Below are 23656 nucleotides of genomic sequence, written 5' to 3'. Positions count from 1 at the left end.
TCCAGAACGTGCGCCGGTACACAAAATTTAGAAGTTGAAACAGCAATCATTTTCCTTGAGTAAAACTACAAAACAAACAAAGTTGGAATGTTTATCTTTGATAAAAAAAAAAATACATAAAACAAATTTTAAAAAAAGGAATGACCCCATGTTTCTGGATTTAATCACTTCATCATCAATCTATGCATAATTTAAGACAAGGGTTCAGCATGGGCACATTTTGTAACTTATTAAAAAAAAAAATAGTATCAGGATTGAGGCATTTCCTACAACTAACAAAATTTCTATTTTTAATGTGGTACCTTTAATATGAAATAAGAGTGTTAGGCTAATACGTATTGTATCTGCTTACTTTAAAAATTACTTATCTTGGCAATTCCATCAATTTTAACCTGCTGGTTTGCTTTACAGTAGTTCCAGCTTTGGAATGTTGGACTGCATTTATATTTCAAGAGGCAAGGAGGAGATTTAGCATACTTAAATGTTTCTCTTGAATATTATTTTTTTATGGTATGTCAGTGCCAGTGAGGGTTCTTCAAAGTCTAATAAAAAAGTAGTTACAAACCACAAAGCATATAAAAAAAAAAAAAGTTCAGTTTAAAGAGTTAGCATAGACTTTAAAACATTTCACTCTCGTTATCCAGCTTTGGATGACAAAAGCAAGTCAATGGAATGTCTTCATGTAAAAAATTAAAACAACTTAAAGCATCTTGTAAGCTACCATTTTAAAGTTAGCTTATTTGAGTTACAAAGCTGCCCACCCCTTTTTTTTGCAGTTGTACCTTCAGAGAACCACAGCTGAAAAAAAAACATGCATGGGTAGAAAATAGAAAATGTCCCATAAAAGATTGGAAACCCTGTCCATTAAATATTCATTCCAAAAGAAAAAATGCTGGGTAGGAAATTTAAAAAAAGGTCTCACAAGTACTGTTAACTGGTGAACAAAGATGTACCAGCCTGTCAATTCAGTGTTTTGTAAAGAACACAAATAATGTTCAATGCAAATGAAAAGTATGTCTTTCTCTGGATTGTTCTGCATTGTAAACTTTACTCAAGAAAAAAAAAAAAATATGAATGTTTCTTAAAAAGCACACACCCTGGACTTCGCTTTTTTAAATATTTGGTCAAGTACTGTTCCCCTGCTCTTGTTCAAATAATAACATGGCAAGCTGAGATCGCGAACCAAGGCCCTCAAGATTGCTTTGTATACATCGATGGTAGATCTCCTCACCAAGTCGAGGATTACAGACCTTGTGTCTGTATTTCTGGTGTAATGCAGGTTCAACTGCTCGGAAAACGTGAAGGTTGGAATACTTGATGAACATGTCATAGACATCAAGAGCTTCCAAGATCTCCTCATTCTCCTGTACATCAGCAAACATCTTTGTTCTTGCTGCCATATAATCAGAATTATAGAAACAAGCCTCATCAAAGACATCTCGGTCAAAGTGGCCAGCATCTTTGATCAGGTCTATGGTGGGAGGAGGCTGTTGGTTGTGATAAGCAATATCTGGGTTGTAGTCTTGGAAATGGACTGGAAAAAAGACCTGCCAGTTGTTAATAGTGTTCATGCGGCAACGGTTGAGAAATTCAGAATTGACATTGGTGTTGACATTTGTCACAAAGAACAAAGTGTCTACTGGGTGCTTCTTAGAGATAATGTCCATGATCTTAATTTGAGAAGGGGCTTCAGTTTTAACACTGATCCACGGTATCTTTGTTACAGGGTATTTGCGCTCATATGCTGTAATCTTGGCTTTAACATTAGCAAAAATGTCATTTTGGTTGACCTGCTGAGCCTGAAAAGGGTCATATATGAACAAGAAAGACAAAATAGCATTTTCGCTCATCTCAAAAAAATTAGTGGCATATACTTCAAGAAACTGGTTCACGTAATCACGATCATGAACACTCACTGCCAGAATGATGTGAACTCGGGTAGCTTCTGTCACATAAGGCATAGGAATAATCTCAATGTCGCTCAAGGGCCGCACAAGGTGGACACGCTTAGTAATGGAACAGCTTCGTCCCTTCTGGTTCACAGCCTCAAGCTGAAGGTCTAAGGTGTACTCCATGCCACGTGTTGGGTCAAAACGCCTGTAGCCATTAATAAGCTGCTGTTTCTTCAGATGAAGCACTGGCTTATATTTTTTGTTCAGTTCCCCCATTGCTATCTCAATAACATTTGTGACATCTGCTTTGTCAATCCCCTGAAGCTCACATTTTGGGGAACCATCTTTGCAGGTATAAACCTGGTCTTCTGTGAAATAATCCCATCGAAGAACTTCAAACCGAGTTTTTGGCTCAAATGGTGGATTGATTCCAATAGGCCAATGGGCACTTCGATTTCCATCAAACGCAACCTCACTGGTGTTTTTGATTTCGGCCTATGGTCAAAAGAGAAGCATATAAAACAGGTTGAACAATGTATGCAGTCAGTTGAAAGAGCTGGATGTAACTTTCTGAAAGAAAAGGATTGTACCTGGTTTATTCAAACCCCACTCAGAATCTCAGACAATCCTTGTCTCTCTTATACACACAGAAAAGAGTATTAATGATCTGTGTAAATAGTGATCCATTCAATTTTATTGATCTGAACAAGGTACACTGGAGACTGAGTGTGGTGTTCTGTCATCTAGATAATACATCTTGATTTCATAAATGTGAAATCATGTAGTAAACAAACTATACAGATTTCTGTCATAACACACTTTTTTTTTTTTTTAATAGTTGCCGCAGGTGTCAAAAATCAAAAAGTGGTTAAGGTTAATCAGTAGCTGCATCAGTACTACTTCAAGTTTATATTTCCCTCTCACTAGAAAAGAAAATAAAACCAACCTTAACCTTTTTCAGCACTTCAGGTTATACTGTTGGTAATTGTTATACATTGGCTTGTCTGCAGTAGATAATGGTTATTTCTATTCAGGTCATAAAGTAATGATGGCCTTTTAGGATATGTGATCAGAAAAAGACATGATGCTCTGAAAGTTATAAATCTAGTTGGTGGCAAAAAAGTAAATTCAGTCACTGCGACAGGGAGAACCCTGTTGCTGGTTCTTGCGTGGATGTGTGCAGTTGGGACGTGTAACAGGAGATGCGTTGCTAGGCAACCAATTCAGCAGGTAGGCTTTTCCGGCGCTGAGCTAATCAGGAAGTCCGAATTGGATGGACAGGGATGCTGCGCACAGCTTGAGGGCGACTGCGCCACAATGCTACACAGAGGGGCACATCGAGGAGAAGAGCGTCCGCTCCTCATGATAACTACTACAGACAGCCCGGAATGTCATAAAGACCCAGAGTCGCTGGGAGGCCAAGACTTCAGGAGCAAAACCAGTATGTTAGTTTAGGGGATGTTGATCGCAACCAGTATAGAGGGTTTCGTACTGTAGTAGGTTCCTGGAGTGAGACTAGCATTCTCCTTGTGTGGCAAACTTTTATTTTTACTTTTGTTTTGTTTTCTTTATTAAATCTGGGACACTATGGCTACCATTGCTGGTACCCTAGTGGCAGCGCCTGTGTGTAATAAATCTGTGCGGCGTGCTAACACCCAATGTTCTGTGAACGACTTTATTATTGAGTGATGACCCACACACATAACACTTCCCCCTGTTAAAGTGACATATAGAAAACTTACCTGTAACTTCTCAATTTCTTTGTAAGTCCTCTGCAGTTCAATTTCAGTGAAGTGTTTGTGCAGTCTGTACATCTGTGCTGGATCTAGTACAGGGTGAACAGTGAATGCATTCTTGAACTGTATCTCTTCCTCCGTATTTGGGTATGAATTTTTGCCCATCTCAAACCGTTGGTAGTGAATTCCCTAAAAAAATGGGGAAAGGCTTTAGCATTCAGCGTTTACATAACCCTGAAAACATACAATGTCACCACCTCAAATGGTCTCAGAGATATGAGAGCTTTGTAAAATACCAAAGACAATTACACAATAATACGTATAGACAAGATACTTTCTCTACTGTCATTTACTCATGACAGGTACTTTTTACCATGGGGTCACAGATGTTGAAAGGCCAGCTGATTACCTAATTCAAGAAACCTTAAAAATGCAGAGAAACACACATGTAAAACACATTATAAGCAATCTACAGAAGCAAACTACGAAGAAGAATGTCTAGTAGTCCTGTAGAGGTTGACAGGAAAGTGATTTTTTAATGTCTAGGACTGTGGCTTTAGGAGATGAATAGACTGTATAAGGAAACAGAGAAATGTTCAACATATTAATAATGGTACAGCTTTAACTTAAAAGAAAGTGCTACAAAATTGAGAGAAAACCTTATTCACAATTAATGGTTTTATGCCAGGATGATTCATATGGAAGTGGTGATGTGGAGACATTCAATACAGCTGTCAAATACACTACATCAATATGTTGCCTCCAATGAGCTGTGTTACATTGGTCTGAAAAAAAGATTTCTCAATGTTATCCAAACTTAATTGTGTGTAAAGACAATCAATGTACCTTAAAAGAAAATATAGGTAGGTGACCCTGGCTATATTTCTACAGTCTCTCTTTCACTAATTGAATGTGAAGTGGTTAAGCATCTGCAGCAGGGTGCAGTTCAGTGGGATGCTGGGTGTTCCCTTGAACTTCCCTTTCAACAGTGGAGTGCTGTCACTGATGCCAAGCCAAACAAATCATTAAAAAAAAAAAAAAATAACAGAGCACCTCTATGTTGTGTCCTGACTGACTTGATTTCTCCAAAAGATTTTAAACCAGCTGAACATTTATGGTACCATGCATGATGTCTAATAAAGGACATGTGTGTGTGTCTAAGAACTGGGACTCTCTTACACAAAGTTTAAGGGAAAGTGAATCAGACAAAAAAAATGCTTCGTAAAAAGTCAAATGTATGGCAATATGCTATCCTAGGGTTCTGCGCATGGATTAGGGTTAGTACAACTGGTTAAGACTGTATAAAAGAATCACACTTTTTGGTTACAGAGGGACACATTCTGCCCATCTAACTCATCTGGTTCCTAGTAGCCGATTGCCTTTTTTGACTGCTTCCCCACATTGTGTGGTTGCTGACAGTGATGAGTCTATTACAACACTGAGGTCTTGGCCTGTTCTAGTTATACCACTCTACTCCCTATTTGGTATTTGGATCTTACATTTTTGTGACAAACATGTAACAGTTTACAGTACATTTCATGACACTGAATTTAATTAGCCCGGGTTGAGGCTCCACTTTAAAATTAGAAAAAATAAATTAAAAAAGCATTGCAATTTAGGCAAGTTGTTTGATTACTTCTCGTTAGGTGAGGTGTTTTCGGTCACTGACCACTCATTATTGTTTCCTGTTTCCTGCTAAAGCAGCTCAGTTAATTTAGTTCTGACCCAGAGCTATACAGGGTTAAGAATTTCAATGTGTCTGGCAGTTAGTGTTTGTCATTAAGAGCAGGAATAACTGGTCTACTGTATAATGAGCCAATGGAAACTGGTATTTCTGGATTGCCTAAATGCCACCAATGCAGTAGGACAGGTATAACAACAAAATGAATATTTGACTCCAGGAAAGACTTGGTTCAAATCCATATACTAGATTTGGATGGAATACAGCCACATAAAAATACAGTTTCATAGAAGAGTTACATTACACTAATTCACCCCCATGAGTCAATACTTGATAGAACCACCTTTGGCAGCAATTACAGCTGTGAGTCTTTTGGGGTAAGTCTCTACCAGGTTTGCACATCTGGTTCGTGCAATATTTGCCCATTCTTCTTGGCAAAATTGTTCAAGCTCTGTCAAGTTGGATGGGGATTGTTGGCAGACAGCAATCTTCAAGTCTTGCCACAGATTCAAGTCTGGGCTTTGACTGGGCCACTCTAGGACATTCACTGTTGTTCTTAAGCCACTCCAGTGTCACTTTGGCTGTGTGCTTGGGGTCATTGCCCTGCTGAAAGGTGAATCTCTGTCCCAGTCTTAGGTCTTTTCACAGACTGAAACAGGTTTTCCTCAATGATTTGCCTGTATTTTGCAAGTTTCCCAGTCCCTGTCGATGAAAAGCATCCCCATAGCATGATGCTGCCACCGCCATGCTTCACAGTAGGGATGATGTTACCTGGGTGATGTGCTGTGTTGGGTTGCGCCAGACATAACGCTTTGCATTTAGGCCAAATAGTTCAATTTTTGTTTCATCGGACCACAGAATATTTTGCCATATCTTTACAGAGTCTCCCACAAGCCTTTTTGAAAATTCCATGTGGGATTTTACATGGGCTTTATTCAGAAATCTCTTCCTTCTTGCCACTCTTCCACACAGGCCAGATTTTTGGAGTACCTCAGCTATTGTTGACACATGGACAGTTTCTTCCATCTCAGCCATGTAACTCTGTTGGTCTTTTAGAGTTGTCATTGGCCTCTTGGTGGCTTCTCTAACCAATGCCCTTCTTACCTAGCTGCTCAGTTTGTGAGGACAGCCTGCTCTAAGCAGATTCTGGGTGGTGCCGTATACCTTCCACTTCTTAATGATCGACTTGACTGTGCTCCAAGGGATATTCAATGCCTTTGAAATCTTTTTATACCCTTCCACTGATTTGTGCCTTTCCACAACTTTATCACAGAGTTTTTTTTTAATGCTCCTTGGACTTCATGGCAGTATCCCAACTGTGGGACCTTAAAAGAGACAGGTGTATTTAATCTGAAATCATATGAACCACTTATTGCACACAGACAGGCTCCATTTAACTTATTGTTCGAGTTCTGAAGGCAATTGGTTGCACCTGAGCTTATTTAGAAGTGTCATAGCAAAGGGGGTGAATACTTATCTAATGAAGACTTTTCAGGTTGTTATTTTTAATTGATTTGTTGAGTACGTTGTGTAAATCAAAGGAAAAAAATACCATTTAAATGTATCAAGATTTGAGGTTGTAACACAACAAACTGTGAAAAAAGTGGGGTGAATACTTCCTATAGGCACTGTATGTAGACAAATTGTAACCTTATAGTTAAATGTACTTGACATACAAATAATAAATGCAGCTTGGCAGTGGCACTGCTCTTTACAAACTCAAATTACACTACAGACCATAGAACAACGGTTTTAATGGGTGGAGCCTGATTTAGCTTAGTAACGCTACTGCACTGCCCTATCTTTCTGACTGCAGCATAGACAAACTGAATGTATTGGTGAAGTATATGTAGACATAGCCAACTAATACAGATTTGTGGAATATCCCTTATGTGTTATGTTCCGTAATTGAATAGTAAGTTATGAATAAAAACAGGTTTGTGGAATTAAAAACTTCTATAACAAATTATAAAAGGGAAGCAGGAGAAGTTTGTCATTTAACATATTACCTTCAGAGCTGAAAAAGGGAGAGTAGAAAAAAAAAAAATAGCTTACTACTGTGAGGCCCCAGGTTGCTTCTTAAATACACTAACTTTTTATTAAGACTGTAGAGATCTGTGCCAATTTAAAACATAAAGCTCAGATGTACTAGATGCTAGGTGCCTAAACTGAAGCAATATACAATATACAATATACAGTATGGACCTTTTTTTTTTTTTGACCAATTTTTGAAGCCAAAAATAATTTATGTACTTATTTAATACTGGTAAGATTTCAATGCTATATTTAAAATATGAAAAGTCGCAAAGGTGTATGGAACACTCCAGTTGATGGAGTGGAGCAATATATGCAAACCTAAACACTGGAAATTTGTTTAAGTGGACTAGATACACGTTTTGATGGCGTGCTATTAAACATCTCTCTTTCTCTTTCAAATTTCTGTTTTACACTCTCCAGGACCTTCAGTATATTCTGATTCTTCTAACCACGTGTTGCCGTTTTGGACTTATGCCATGCCAGGTTAAAAGTCAAATACATAACTTATGAGTAAAATACACAGGTGAGGTTACCTGTCTTCAGTTTGGTGAAGGTAAAAGTCTGTTGGTGAATGAGGCTGGCATAATCACCAGCCCTATATCTCAATTATTAATATGCATTGCTGTACACGAGCGAAAACACACCACGTTATTGAAATTAAAGCTTTATAACTACATTACTTAAAACTGCTAGAGAGAAACTGTGTGTAAAACAAATACATTTGGAATAATAATAATAATAATAATAATAATAATAATAATACCCTTATGCATCAGTATTAGGGTCTTTTCATTGTTTTATTTATTTATTTTTTATCAAACTCTTAATGTGTAACAGTACTGAAGTATTAGCTGGCGTCATCCATCTGTGCCGAGCCTCAGCTATCACTTTCACCTCAAGCTGCTGACACACGATCTCCTTGCTTGAGGCTTGAGCCTTGCTTGTAATTTCAGTGTTTTATTGATTGCCAAACAGGCTCAGGAGAGCAGAGCGGAGTAAACATTCAGCCCTGTTTGTGTGTGTGTGTGTTCAGTACCACAGAGGCAAGCCTGTATCCTAACCCCTACCAACTTTTTACTAAATCTGACGATGCAAGATGGAAAGGGACACAAGCTTCCCAATGCTGCATTTTATTTGCTACGTTCTTCGAGAAAGTCCTCCTTACCCCCACAGCTAAGTGATGAGGAAATCGTAAAATAAGGCACTGTTTTAATGTTTAGGTAATGGCTCTTGAGTAAGCTGGTTTCCTGTTGAAACTGGAGCCCATGGGCAATAAAATAGAAGCTTGTTGTAGAGAAATTAAAAGTGTAACTCACAAAATGTAGTATTCAGTCTATTTTTTAATGGTTATGGGCAATTTATAGGGGCTACAACTTTTAAAGTACCAGTACTGCATTGACATATTTTCCAAATACAGAGTTATGCCAGAGGAAAAAAGTAAAACATTAAGTACCGTAAACGGAAAAGGTTTCCATGCTTAGCTTCAGAAATAAATTGCTTATATTGAAATTGTTGTATCCTAAAACAAGGTAATTACTTTGTCAGTTTGAAGTATCCCAGAATGCAATTGTTGATGTAGTAATATAATTGTTATTTAGATTATTGAAAGGTACTGCAGTTTTAAGGAGAAAATGCATACAAAACAGGGATTAACCTGCAACACCATTGTATTTCTCCCAAACTGAATGTACCCCTGCAGGGTATTCAAATGATCTAAAAACAGTCACACATTTAGATCTACCACTGATAGACCCCTGCAACTCTAATCTCCATCCTCTACACTTAATTAAGAACTGGGTCATCTGGGTGCCTGTCCTCCACAGATAGTGCAGGCTATTTAAAGGTTCTTCCACAATCATTGGGAATATTTGTATCGTCTACATTACACTAGTTTTAGAGTGCTTTGGTGCTGTAATGGACATGGAATACAGCTGTCAAGACATCACTTGAGTTAGCTTGACAATAGTAATTGTTACATTATCAAAATACTCAATTTTCCTTAGGCAATCTCCAACAGTTCCATCTGCAGCATTTGAAGGAATCCTGTTCAATGTCAACTTTCAGATTTAAAAGGCTCCAAAAATATTTGAAGGGAACAAAGCAATTGTAGTTGTATATAACTTAATTGTGTTTAATTACTGTATCTTTTAGTTAAAATGATACAGCATGGGACACGATAGATTAGTGACAAAGAGGTTAACCACTGCTTCGCTTCCTGATCCCTAGCAGGGCTACAAGTTATCAGAAAAATAAAACAAACACTATGACACACCATTGACACATGATCTAAAAAATGTACCAAGATGTAGCTACAGTGTGGTATTTAAAATATTTGCATATCCTGAATTAACATTATCAAGTGAAGAACCAAAAGATTCTCGGCACAACAAAGGGAAGGACAGTAATAATGTTAATAAAGCCAAAAAGGAAGCATGAAAATGGATTTTAAGCTGCTACTTAGAATTCTTTTAAGGTCTTTATCTAATAAAAGTATTTCAGAATTATCAGTGTGCTTCTGTCATAAGCATGGCATTCCCTGTTTTGATTGTCAGATAACGACAACCTTCAGTTTTGAATAACTCATTTCAGGCCCTATTACAGTAGATAAAAAAGAAAGAACCCCCAAAGCACCATGTATTAAACTTTGAAGCAATTCTGATTTCTTCGCAGAAATACTTTGCAAAAATCTGCCTTCCACCCACAAAAAACAAAAGTAAAAAAATAAATAAAATAAACCAATATATTTTTAAAAAGTCGTCACAAAAATAAATAAATAAATAAATAATCTTACCTCATGTTGATCTACGCAGCTTACGTTGCCGTAATCGATGATGCATCGTCCCAGCCACTCGTCAGCTCTACTGCTCAGGATATCATTACGGCAGCTCTCCAAATTAGGCTGCAGTTTGAGGAGCAAAGTCCGTGACAGCAGATAGCCAAACCCACCATAACAGTATCTTCCCTCCATCTCACCGCCAATGAACTCCTCTGGGCTGCCCATGTACAGATCTGTATGAATGCTTAGGTGCCCGACAAGCGATTTGATGCGGTCTGCTTGAGTGTAGGTGTCATCTTGAACAAAGTAGAACCAGTCATATTCGTTGATGTAATGTTCAAGGACGTATCGAATGGTTTGGAACATGTTCCAGATGAGTCGCTCATCGCCGTGGGTCACCACAAACATCCCGTGGGGGATTTTTCTGTTTCGCATCCCAGTGAAATAGACAACATTGTCCAAGTGGTGTCTGATGGTTCGGTTTACTGCAACAGCCATGGTGTTTATGGTGTTTTTGGACGTAAGTACCCCAGCAAAAAGTCGTTCCCGGATGCCAAGCTCTGTGCTGATGTATTTTGCCCTGGAATTTAAAAGGATGATAAATGAATTAATGCAACAAAAATATAATAAATATAATTGAATACCTAATCATCGAAGCCAACAATCGTTCAATTGTCTTAAAGTTATTGATATTCTAGGTTTTCAGACCAATTACTGCAATGCCCTAGCGCCATTTCACTTCAAGACCTTCCCATTGTATATTTAGATTAGTGGACCTCCTCTTGCATACCCTCTCACTTTGCTAATTTTGGTTTAATCCCCATACCTTTATTTCTAGGTGTTCTTTTTCTAAAACGCTAGGATGGTTCAGCTGTAATAGGCTCTAAGAGTCAACGATTACAGACCTACTCATGCGCATAAAAACGGACAGAGTGGGATCAAGATTCAAAGTGCAGCAAACATATGCACACAAAGGATTAAAAATTAATATATTCACCCAATTGACCAGTTAAAAGACACATGGCACACATGAATAGCATTCTGGCTCTATGTTCAAATCTAATTTGGACTATTTAACTACATTTATGAAAATAACCTATCATGAGGGTAGTCTTGCTTTTATTGTTCATAAAAAAAGCATTCAAATACAGAAGTGGCTGAAGCAGGCTTATTTTATTTTGCAGTTAATGTGACAAATCAAGTGTGATTCATAACAATATTATACTACTGAGTGAGCTAATAAACTATTACAATCCAAAAGGATTTAATAATATTCTTAATATACCTAGTACTGTTATTTTAGTGATAACAAGTTAGGGACTAATATTTGCAGGTAATAAATCAAAAGCCTAACATGCCTGACAAGTGCTCTGGCTCTTATGACACCCATAAGAGAAACATGCAGCAAGGGCCTAATGCAAACAGTCCAACTTCTCTTTCCTTTCATATCAGGTACTTGTCTGAAAATGTAGTTTTTCAAAAATGATTATCCCCTTGGGTATACACATTGATCAGGCTCAGTTTGAGCCAGGAAAGATCATCTGTTCTGACCAATTTACCCATCCAAAGTAAAAAAACAAAACAAAAACAAAACACATATCAATATTTATCAGAACACGGCCTTAAATAATAATAATAAAAAATACACCATAATATTTGCTGTGAACTGAAGTTAGTTATGACAAAGCGAAAACATAGACACAACATTCAATAATTAAAATACAAGGACATCAGACACAAAGTAACTCAAATCTGACCCTAGAAACAAGTCTGCATCTTTGCAGTATTTTCAATGGAACCCTATTTGTAGCAAAGATTTGCTATTTCCCATCACTGGATCCGTTTTGGGGTCTTGGGTCCTCAGGTGAAGTCTGCCAATTGTGGTGAATTGTGTGGTGGTTTTGTGATGCAAACCAATTCTGTACATTATCTGAGGCCAAAAGTGAGCTATTCAAACACAAGCCTCTAGAGTGATCTTTCAACACCTGCTGGAAGCATCCCAAAGTAGGCAGGATCAAGTCACTTAGCTACATGTTACAAATACACGATATTGCTAAGATTTCAAATAACAATGATACCATGAGCTACGAAGCTGAAGCCACTTACAGCGAGTGATAATAGTGAATGCTGTTTGCAAACAAACCCTCTTGGTGAACGCTAGCCGAGAAAAAAGGAACGGCAACTACAAGGTCACGTTATCGCAGGTCTGAAATTAAAATATATTCTGCACACAATGAGTTTATGTCCTTTATGGATATTGGGTTTTTCATTATAAATCCTATCAGCAGGTTTTTTGATACTGGAACCTACACTTAAAATGTATTTATAAGAACACATCATGCATTCAAGGTCCTGGCATAAATGTAAATATAAAACTACTGTATATTAAATCACAGGGACTCATGAGAATGGTTCTAACAAAAATAATAACAACCCTCACTAGATTTGCAGATTTCTTTATTAGGTCTAAAGTCAACTCTGTTGTATTTAATTACGTCCATGCTGGCAGTGACACATTATAAACTTCAACAAAAACATACATTTGACTAGGATCCAAAAAAAAAAAAAAAAACTTCAGACAGCTGACAGCAATTTCTTTCAATTCTGTATTAAAACGTGGGGTGTTACATGCAGCTGCTGCTTAACAGCAGCCTTGAAAACAGTGTTGCCAAGTCTCACGAGAAAAACAAAAAACAGGCCCAACCCTTCAGAGGGCGGGGAGTGGGGGCAGGCGCCGATGGACCCCAGCCACCTAAGGGGCCCCCAGTAAAACTCACTGTAACTGGTGGATCAAAATATAGCAAATGTTGCAATCAATAGATATTCTTTAATACTGTATAATAATGGATGAATACAATATCCAGGTGTTTGTAAATATATCAGAATTGTGTCGCTGAGAGATCTCTCCGCTATCAAATCAAATACAGTACTACGTCTGTTTTGGGCAAACTAAAGGCCCGCCCACTCCGGGCCGCTAATATGTAAATAAATGATGTGTGACTGGTCAGATGCTAAACAATACAGTTACTCGCTACGTTTATTTAGTTTTGAAAAGATATTTGACCTGAGTGCACGGAGTGATGGATGTAACTATTTAGTGTGAATATAACTGTTGTTATTTATTAAATATCTTAAGCAGTAGCACTACTATATCCCAGTGTTTAAATAACACTGTGTTTTTCTCTAGTTTACACACTAACCACATCCTAATGTAAAACCTGAAATGTATTTAGGTACCTATAGTTCATTTTTTCAATTAACTACACATTTCGTTTATTTTATTTATTTTTTTTTTAATCGTTTAACTGGTCACGTATTATATTGTGTGATATATGTAAATTATTTTATCACTTTTTCCTTTTGAACAACTTTCGTGCAGCCGGTCGAGTGTTTTCCGGTAAAATAGTCCTTTAGAAGGTTGCAGGGGTTGCTTCATTTAATAACAGGTTGTTTGGAGGTTTTTGTGGTTCTACACACACACACACACACACACACATATATATATATATCGATTTTGTAAGCGCAATTATTGTTATTTGTATTTTGGTCAGGAGGCCGGTGTAGAGTGTTTTTTTTTAATTTTTTTATTTAGGGCGTTGGGCTAAAGAATGCGGGTTTGTAATCGTTCCTGTTTTTCCAAGAGCAGACATAGGAATATTAGTTTCTTTTTTAGTATGTAACAAAATCAAGCAATATCATTTAAGCCTATAGTGTGGTATTATTTGCTTTATATTAATGCAGTAGGTAAACGTTCTATAGGCCTATTCATGCATTTTAGTGCTGTTTTAGTGGGGGGGGGGGGGGGGGGGTGCCCTAGAGCCCCAGGGCCCCAGGAAATCTTAATCCGCCTCTGAGTGGGGGTGTTTATACAAATTCCATTTTTTATAGTACTAGTTTTTTTTTTTTTTTTTTTTTTTTAACTGGTCTTATATAACGTGCATATACATTGACACCAGTCAATCACGCAACCCGCGACTCTGTTCTTGTTATTAGGAAACTTGGCAACCGTGCTTGAAAAACACTCCTCTCCGTTAAAGCTATCAGTGTTCCAATGAAGGTCACCACCCAGAGACAGAATGTATTCCATCTTTGTTTAGTCTGTTAATAAAACCAGTGATGAACAAAACCTTAACCACAACCTCCCTTGTGTGAGGGACAAGTTTAGCGTAACAAAACGTCAAATCTAAAATATCCAGTACAACACAAATACACATATCATTTTAATTCACAAACCCACAGTCACACACAGTAACAAACGTATTTAAATTAATGCAACAATATTATTAAATTGCCTTTGTCAGCACTAGGAGCCCAGTAAAGTTTGACCAACAGCTCTAGGAGGAATATTTAACAACTACAAAAAACTTTAAACTATATATGCAACGGTTTCGCAATGTATGTATTGTTTAAAAGGCTACTTAAGTCGGGTAGCTGGCATTAGGTTTGTAAAACTATAGCTTTACTTAAGCAGTTTTAATACAATTTTAAAATTACAACACAGCATCACACTCTTAGTAAACTGCAACCTCTTAATTCTGACTCGAGCCTCCGCAGACAACACTGTTTCCCACTGAAAAGCCCACAAAACAAAATTATTTATCTTTATCCTATGGCCATATAGGAAACAAAAACGTATTAAACAAGCGTCATCACCATTCTTCTGGGTAAGGTAGTTTAGAAACCAATTTTAACCCTTCCGCTCTGGTGAACATTCTACCTGTTTGAGTTCTGACTGACTGACTTGTATCAGGAAAAAAATATCCACCTGAAGTAGACTTTATTATACCTTTCTAAACAGCCGAGAATCTGAACAGAGAATAATGTTTTCGCTCTATGATGAAATATACCCTACGATTACCCAGTTTGAACGTTAAAAAAAAAAAAAAAAAAAATGTACTCAAATTTATTTCTCAACAGAAATGTCTCCATAAGTATAATTTTGTGATCTCCTACCTAAAAGTGTGACGTAGTTTGAATCTTTTTAGTTTAATAATTTTTGTTTGTCATACACAAAAATTTAGATGGGCTCAGTTCTTTCTTTGATTTCCTGAAGCAAAACAAAAATTATTAATCACGAATTGATTGTTCATTCTTTAATAAAAAGCAAAATCCTAAAGTTATATTTCTGTCTGTCTCTCTGTCTGTCTGTCTGTGTGTGTATTGTGGGATGGGGGGTGGGGGAGTAGATTTGCCTGGCATATTTACTGACAGACTGTCCTCTCCAATTCTATAACTCCCTGTACAATACATTTATTTATTTATTAGTATTTGAATTATTATACACACTGTTATAACTTTCGCTTGTACTTAGAAATATTTTAAATACTGTCTAAGACACAATATCTTGTAATTTTGCAAGTTCAAACTGATGTGCGTCTAACTAGTACTAAATGTGACTTTTGCTCTTGTTCCCAGGCATCTTAACATCGTCTCAAGAAACCCTGACTGCAAATCAAGTTTAGTGTGATCAATTAACTGATTCCAGTTATACAGTCTTATTACAAGTGCATATTGTGTTATGCAGACTAGCCTTACTGGTGTAGACTATTAACTTATATATTATTTACCAGTACATGCTACCACGTAAACAAAAAAAAGTTGAAATTCGTGAAGATAACAGTTGGACGCAGGATGTTTCTGAGTACTGGTAACTATTTCTGTAGCAGACAGTACGTACAGGTAACAAGCAATACAATTTGATACTCGTGTTACACTAGTGAAAACGCCAAGCACTGTCTTACCTGTAGAATTTTTTTGGTGGGGGTTGTTGTTGAACGGGTTTATATGGCACAATTTTGGGTTCAAAATCCTCCGCATTTTCTTCGTTTTGCACGCTGCCTGCAGGAAGAGAGTAGGGGTTTCCATTCAGCTGAAACGCAACTTCATCGCCTCGATTCCAGTCAGGGTTACTACAGGGCTCCTCGACCCAGGTCACACTCAATAGACTCAAAGTAAACCCCAGTGAGATACCAATAACAACCGGGCCAATCGGCCTGATCAAGGAAATTAACATTGAAAGTCGCATTGTTTAGTTCTGCTAATCTAAACAGCAAGACTGGATCCTCTCATGTATCTTGAATTGAAGAAAACTAAAATTTGTTCAGAATTCTGCTTACAGCGGTACAAACTTCTAACACACAGACGACGTAAAACACACGCAAAGACGTCTGTATCTCTCCAGATTTATTGTAACATTCTTACGTGTCACCCCCGAGCTCCTCCTTCAGATTTGACGTCAGAAAATCCTTCTAGGGACAAGACACAACCCTTTCATTGGCAAACTCCAAACGACTTTCAGATTTTGTTTCCAAGGAACTTGTGGCAGAACTGGATATTTTGATATATCTAGCTACAGATAACTCATAATTGATTACTTAAAACGACGAATAGGCACATAATTCTATACGGAAGTCCCATTTTCTTGTAGTCGAAGACAGAATTAAGTACGTGTTTTCCACCAGTAAAAGTCGCTCATCATTTTTTTTTCCACAAGCTGCTTCAGTTTACAAAAGCTAACGTATTTTGAAAACTCGGTGTTGACGGGTATGGTTTTATATATTGAAAACATAAGCAGCCGACATGGTATTATTGAAATTATTTTTTACAAACCATGAACAGTAAATTAAGAGGCGGTGATGTTTTCGACGACTTCCAGTTGAATGAATCAGTAACTATTTACAAACTGTAACCTTTTCAAATTGTTCACATATCCCTCTGTATCATAATTTTAAGCATACGGATCAGCCTTTACTGAATGTAGAAAAGATGGGACAGCAACAATGTCGGCTTTCTAATAAACTGGAATAACGTATCTCGCAACGAAATTGTGTAGCCCATACAAGGTATTGGAAAAATTGTGGTGCACGAAGATTGTTATATTGCCACATATTGTGAAATTGTCACATTTTTCACTGAGATAAAATAGGGATTCATTTGCCAATTGTAGTAAAAAGATATAACTATTGTAAGAATGCCGCTCTCTTTTCTGGAGGATTGGTCATGGAAGTTCTAAATAGGTTTTAACCAAACCAATACTACTACCTTGATGATTTTTAGTAATTCGGAGTATGCAATTTGTAATGGTAGCAAATCCTCCTACAAGTGAAACAGATCCTTTGGCTTTTCACTTTTTTTTCAGAAAGGTGTCTCTTGGCAACAGTAATTTGAGACTGCAAAATAATTTAATCCACACCAATGCTCTGATAAGAATGTGCAATGCCAGAAAGATGCTCACATTTTAAGAAGTCTCCTGTATCATGATCCAGTGCTGACATTGCTTTCAGAAGAGGCATGTTATCAGAAAGCACCTATAAAATTCTCAAAGAAACCTAAATACTATTTCAGAGTATTTTATTTTGTCCTTCAATTGAAAAGAAAGCGATGTGCTGCTAGAACTCTCCACATTATTCTTCACAATTGTGGACTCTATGAGAAACTGCTTCCGTCGTGATGACACTTTCTGAACTCGTCTAGACTGCCCCTGACCTTTAGTCGCATTCATGTCTAAAGCTGTCTCAATATCATAAGACTGTGCAAAAGACTTGGCTACATCAAAAAGGCTAGATAAAGAAGTATCAGATTGCATGCTTTGTAATTCATTCCTGGTTGACTCGATGAGCAAGCATGCTTTTGAAATCAAAAAAATCACTAGACTGAAGCTGATCGGATAGACTGTCAGTGGCATGGAAAACCTGCTCTACAATATGGAGAAGAAGAACAAATCTAAAGGACTCAAGTTTGTCTCGCAATCCTTCAGCTGCTGCATCCCTGTCAGAACACCTAAAACTGCAAGCAAACCTACATAGCATACCTCCATTTCCCTTAATCGTGCCTGTACTGCATTAAAGTAACCACTCAGAACACTTGCTCCATTGTAGCATTGAGCAATGCAGTTTGACCAGTTCAAACCAGTTTGCTGAATTTCTTTGTAAATGAAATCAGCTAAACTGGCTGCATCAAGTTTCTCCATATGACAACAACCTGCCAAACATTCCTTAACTTTCCACTCACTAAAGTACCTTACTAAAATGACAAGTTGTTCCTTCTTATACAACTCTTTTGTTTCACCTACCAGAATTGAAAAGCACTCAGTGTCCATTGCCTCAGCACAAATGGTTTCCCTAACATGATTACCAATTACTGAAATTAAATTGTTTTGGTACTCAGGTCTTGCATAAAGGCCATACTGACGTTCAAGCTTTGTTTTGAGAGTGGAATTTGACTCTGCGATAAGCTGTAGCATTTTAATGAAATTTTCAGCGTTGAAGCACGAAATGCTAGATGCTGACTGCCCAAAAGTGCTGTAACTTTAAGAAGAAGCGTCACATGTTCTCTGTTTTCTTCAATTTCTTGCTGTCTCACTGAGGACAAACACGATACAACTGACTGACGAGAGAGCCAGACTGAATATCCTTGAAATGAGACCATGCAACCATGTGACCATGCTCTTAATATGTCGCTCACTAGCTTGATGTTGTTTAAACAGAGCAGATGTAGCTTTCCAATTCCGAGCTCCAACGTCTATAAAAACTCACTTACCAATCTTTTCACCTTTTCTAACTGCAGATCCTGCAAAATGCTTACAACAAAAGCAATATACTGCATCTTGTGAAATGGAGTACTCTAACCAAGTAAAAGCTTCAAAATAAATGGCTGTGAATTTCCTATTATTTTGGTTATTAGGGTATCCTGTCAGTCCTGGTTGACATGGACCATGATAGGGTGCTTTGCGCTGCTGAGCACCTGACAGATATAAGCTACCACTCATTGTACACCTTTCTAGTCAAATACCAGAGAGCTGAAAGACACAGAACAAAGACATGTTAGATACATAATAATCACACTTCTCAAAAGAAATGATAATTTGCAATGCATTTGAATTAACAGTTGATCCAGTAAATTTAATAGACATTTGAAAGGTAAGAACTCCATACAGATTCAGGGACTCTTTTTCCTAAAAGGATCTCTGTTTCAAGAACTATTTAATTCATCTTGTTAATTTTTCATAAAGTTTTATGAACTATTTGTGTTAAATAAGATGTTACATCTAAATATATTAGCTTCTTATACAAAATGTATACAATGTTTCAAAGTGACCACTGCAACATTTGAGAAAGTTAGTATTGTTAATGCCCCAGGCTTTTTTATTTTTTTTTAGGCAGAACAATTTAAAAACATATTAGTAACATTGCAGAATGTTTGATTCAACAACATTACGTTGTTAGGCTAGTGGCTGCGCTTTCGTTGTCCTGAGGCAGGAACACTTTCCTTTAACACTTTTAACTTCTCACAGAAACTGCCATTGGGGCCCCCTTGGCGAGCTTGGTTTGTTTTTAGAGGGCAGATACATATGACATTTTGGCTTGTTACACCCATGTTTCTTTTGGATTTGTGCAATACAAATAATTTTGCTTGTTATAATACTTCAAATTCCAAAGTGCTCATTTAAGTAAGCATAATCTTACTGCTTAGTATAATCCTATTGAAACATTTATAAACTGTCTCAGAGTAGTTTACTTAAGTGAGAAAAGTCATTATTATAAAAAGGGTGATTTACAGTACAATGTGCAGTTGCACGATTTGCAGTAATGTATAGAATACAGTGGAAACGTTTTGTGGTGAAGTTACAAACTGTTACATAACACCAACACACAATATACAGTGCCTTGCAAAAGTATTCAGACCCCTGACCAGTTCTCTCGTATTACCGAATTACAAATGGTACATTGAAATTTCGTTCTGTTTGATATTTTATTTTTAAACACTGAAACTCAGAATCAGTTATTGTAAGGTGACATTGGTTTTATGTTGGGAAATATTTTTAAGAAAAGTAAAAAAAAAATGAAATATCTTGCTTGCATAAATATTCAACCCCTGTGCTGTGGAAGCTCCCAGTTTGCACCGATGAAAGAAATTGCCCTAACGAGGACACAGTTACCTTACCATTGGCCTCCACCTGTGAACCATTAAAGTTGCTGTCACATTTTCTGGATAAAAACCCCACTGTTGAAGGATCATCAGTAAGGCTGTGAATCTGAAGGAAAATGAAGACCAAAGAGCATTCTACAGAAGTTAGAGATAAAGTAATATAAATGCATAGATTAGGGAAAGGGTACAAAATAATATCCAAGTGTTTGGATATCCCAGTGAGCACAGTTGGATCAATAATCAAAAAGTGGAAGCTGCATCACACCACCCAGGCACTGCCAAGAAAAGGCCGTCCCTCAAAACTCAGCGCTCAAACAAAAAGGAGACTTGTGAGAGAAGCCACAGAGAGGCCAACAATCACTTTGAAGGAGTACAGAGTTCAGTGGCTGGGAGTGGAGTAATGGTGCACCAGTCAACTATATCAAGAGCTCTGCATAACACTGGCCAGTCTGGGAGGGTGGCAAGAAATAAGCCGTTTCTCAAAAAGTACCATCTGAAAGCGCATCTGGAGTTTGCCGGAAAGCATGAGAGTGACCCAGCTGCGATGTGGGAAAAGGTTTTGTGGTCTTCTCATCAGCAGGGACTGGGCATCTTGTTACAATTGAAGGAAGAATGGATGGAGCAAAATACAGGAAAATACTGCAAGAGAATCTGCTAAAAAAACAAAGCAAGCAAGATATTTCAGTTTTTTTATTTTTCTTAAAAATATTTCCCAGCATAAAACCAATGTCACCTTACAATAATTGATTTTGAGTTTAAGTGTTTTAAAATAAAATATCAAACAGAACGAAATTTCAATGTACTATTTGTAATTCAGTAATATGAGAGAATTGGTCAGGGGTCTGAATACTTTTGCAAGGCACTGTATATATATATATATATATATTATATATATATATATATATATATATATATATATATATATATATATATATATATATATTATATATATATAGTGAACTATCACTTGATAAAAAATATGTTAACTTAAGTTGTTAACAACAGTTGTAAACAATAGCCTAAAAATATCATGGCCAAAAATATACAGTATATTATCATTACATCTGAAAAAATTGTTTACAGTTGCAGTATATTTTTTTCTTTTAGGGTTATAACATCATAAAAAGTCTCCTGCATCTCGTCTCTTTCCTTGTCTGTTATAGCCTTCTCAGAAACCATGTAGCACTGCTGAGTTATGTGAGGACCCTGGCAACTTAATATATATTTTTTCAAATGGATAGTGTGTGACCTGGCACAAGTAGCTGATTTCTAAAAGGCTTGTGGTTTACTCTGGGCAAATGTTGTTTATTGAAAGAAAATAACTAAACTAATTTTAAAGGGCCACTGAATATTGTTCATAAGAAGATTGTGCTTAGACTAAACTGACACAGGCATTTAATTATGATCACAGTGTGGGCCAAAGTCCTCTTGATATAACTAGGTCTTAACATAAAACATGAAACTGACCCAGCACTCAGTTTTAGAATATTATCAGATTTTGTTTGTATAATCACTGTTTGTAGTTTGTAGTCTGTTAAACCTTTGTTCAGTAGTTTTAATTTAAAAAATAACAGAACCTGTTAAGAATAAGACACAATTACAAAGTAATACACTCAAAAGTGCAAGTGATAAATAAGTGTAATCAGCTGTTTCACTAATACACCAGCCCCTTAGTGTTCAGAATCTGTTACCATATCTGTTGTGGAAAGTTCAAAGCAATACCTACCAAAGACACATGTGACTACTATACCTGTTTTATGAATACATAACATCCAAGTCAATACTATAGTGATTTAAAAAACCCGACTTGCATTGCCTGGTGTATCTGAGCAAGGGAATACAATTACAAATTACATTTGTATTTAGTTATAAAAGGCCTGAGGGTAATAAAAGCCATAGGTATTAAAACCAGTCTTCACTTGATACTCCTGCACTCCCCCTCCCCCATCCTCACAATACCAGGGTAAAGCAGAACCCTGCAGTGAACAGAGTGATGCTCAGTTCTCTCAGCTGGTTTAACCTATATTCAGTGCACCGGTGCACATTTTCAAGCTACTAATTATCCTCTTTGAACATCATTTGGAACACCTGCAGATTAAGGGTCTGTGGTGACACATAAGGCAATTTTTTATGACTGTTTGTATTTTGAGAATAACTGTTTATAATCTTCACAACCTTTGCTACGAGCTACGTACAGTACTTAGCATAAACAGTACAGCTCACTTTTCCAGCTGGCTATTATTAAGCCACACATGATATAATTATGTTTTTTAAAAGGTGGAAATGGCTATAGCCTTCAAAACTATATCTGAATGGATTAACTAGTAATAATGTATTGGTTATACATTTACTTTTACATAATCATTTAGAGATTTCAAATTTCAGTTCATGGGTTTTGATCATGGCACTGGAGGTTGATGGGAGATACTGGAACTATTAGAAGAATCTGTTCTGGTTTCAAATTGCTTCACCAGCTGCAAAAGGAAGAAGTTTAAAAAAAAAAAAAACTTTAAAGGTAATTAATTAACAAATACATGAGTGTCGTTTTTTTCTTGGAATAAAGTTTGTATAATCATTTTCATTTATGTAGGATTTTAGTAAATGTCACATGCAATACAATGGTCTTCATTTCCAATGTCAACCATTTTCTACCCCAAGACAGATACAGATTTGTGCTTACTTGGAGACAATAAAATATAATTTTTTAAGTAAATGCAACTTTACTTTCAAATGAGAAATGGTACATTTAATTTATTAGGTCATATATTTCCAGAGCCCTTTATGTCTCTCAAAAACTGGATTCTCTTGATCAGGTCTGTCACTACCTCATTAATCAATCTGTCAAACAGTTTGGCCTCCCTGGGTTTCTGTATCCTCTCATTGAGGACAGCGCAGAGTTTTTTGCCAGTCTTGACCTTCCCTAAAATAATTTATCGCAGGAAAATGGTACACTTTAAATGTAAAGTTCAATAAAATAAAATAACTGCACCTATATAGAATGAGTTTAAATGATTACAGCAGACAGCAAAACAATTCCATAAATTTATCTTGTTGTTATACTGTATGTCTCAGTTTTGAAAAATAAAGCATGCTATTGTTATCTGCATGTATTTTTATTTTAAAACGGAAACTGAAATGGTCCCCACCCCTTCAGTGATTTCTTTCCTGTCAATAACCAATCAGTTGCTTCCCTATTGACCGACATGCTTTCAGCAAAGAAACATGCTATGACCCAGAGAACACTGCTGAGGTGAAAAGACCAGAAAAGTGCACATATAACTTGTAGTCCTTGGTTCTTTTTAGTTTTAAAAGAAAGTAGTCCAACCCAGGCAACTTTCGAAAGACACAGTGCAGATGCTACGACAATGATGTCTGTGTAACTTAATGATTACAGATACCTTATTTTAATTTGCCATGAAATGACCCACATTCATATTGAGAACCGATATTGATTGGTTATATTGTGGATTCTCGATTGTCTACTGACGGGGAACCTGGTTTGTTATGGTCATACAATGATGAGCTAAACTGCAGTGATTTGCTTTTTTCTCGTTAACTTGAAGTCATTCATCCTGCTCGTCTGCCAGTGCTTGCTTAAACCACACTG

General features: G+C 36.9%; 1 protein-coding gene across 1 annotated transcript; it reads right to left on the bottom strand.

The window, feature by feature from the left end:
• Positions 1 to 659: 659 nt before the first annotated feature.
• Positions 660 to 16294, bottom strand: LOC121322307 (chondroitin sulfate synthase 2-like). The gene is made up of 4 exons (XM_041262093.1): positions 15864 to 16294; positions 10138 to 10702; positions 3635 to 3817; positions 660 to 2387 (listed from the first exon to the last, which is right to left on the bottom strand). Exons 1-4 carry the CDS (start codon positions 16145 to 16147, stop codon positions 1125 to 1127), a joined length of 2295 nt encoding a protein of 764 aa, XP_041118027.1. The 5' UTR covers positions 16148 to 16294; the 3' UTR covers positions 660 to 1124.
• Positions 16295 to 23656: the final 7362 nt, after the last annotated feature.

This window comes from Polyodon spathula, chromosome 10, assembly GCF_017654505.1.
Source record: "Polyodon spathula isolate WHYD16114869_AA chromosome 10, ASM1765450v1, whole genome shotgun sequence".
In the NCBI taxonomy this organism is placed as follows: domain Eukaryota; kingdom Metazoa; phylum Chordata; class Actinopteri; order Acipenseriformes; family Polyodontidae; genus Polyodon; species Polyodon spathula.
The sequence above is the reverse complement of the archived record's forward strand: the minus strand, read 5'-3'. Positions and strand labels throughout refer to the sequence as shown.

Coding starts and splice junctions, on each gene's coding strand:
- LOC121322307 (XM_041262093.1), bottom strand. CDS start 16,147: ATGCGACTTTCAATGTTAATTTCCTTGATCAGGCCGATTGGCCCGGTT. Junction 10,703..15,863: donor CCACCAAAAAAATTCTACAG/GTAAGACAGTGC, acceptor TTTAAATTCCAG/GGCAAAATACATCAGCACAG. Junction 3,818..10,137: donor GCTGCGTAGATCAACATGAG/GTAAGATTATTT, acceptor CCATTTTTTTAG/GGAATTCACTACCAACGGTT.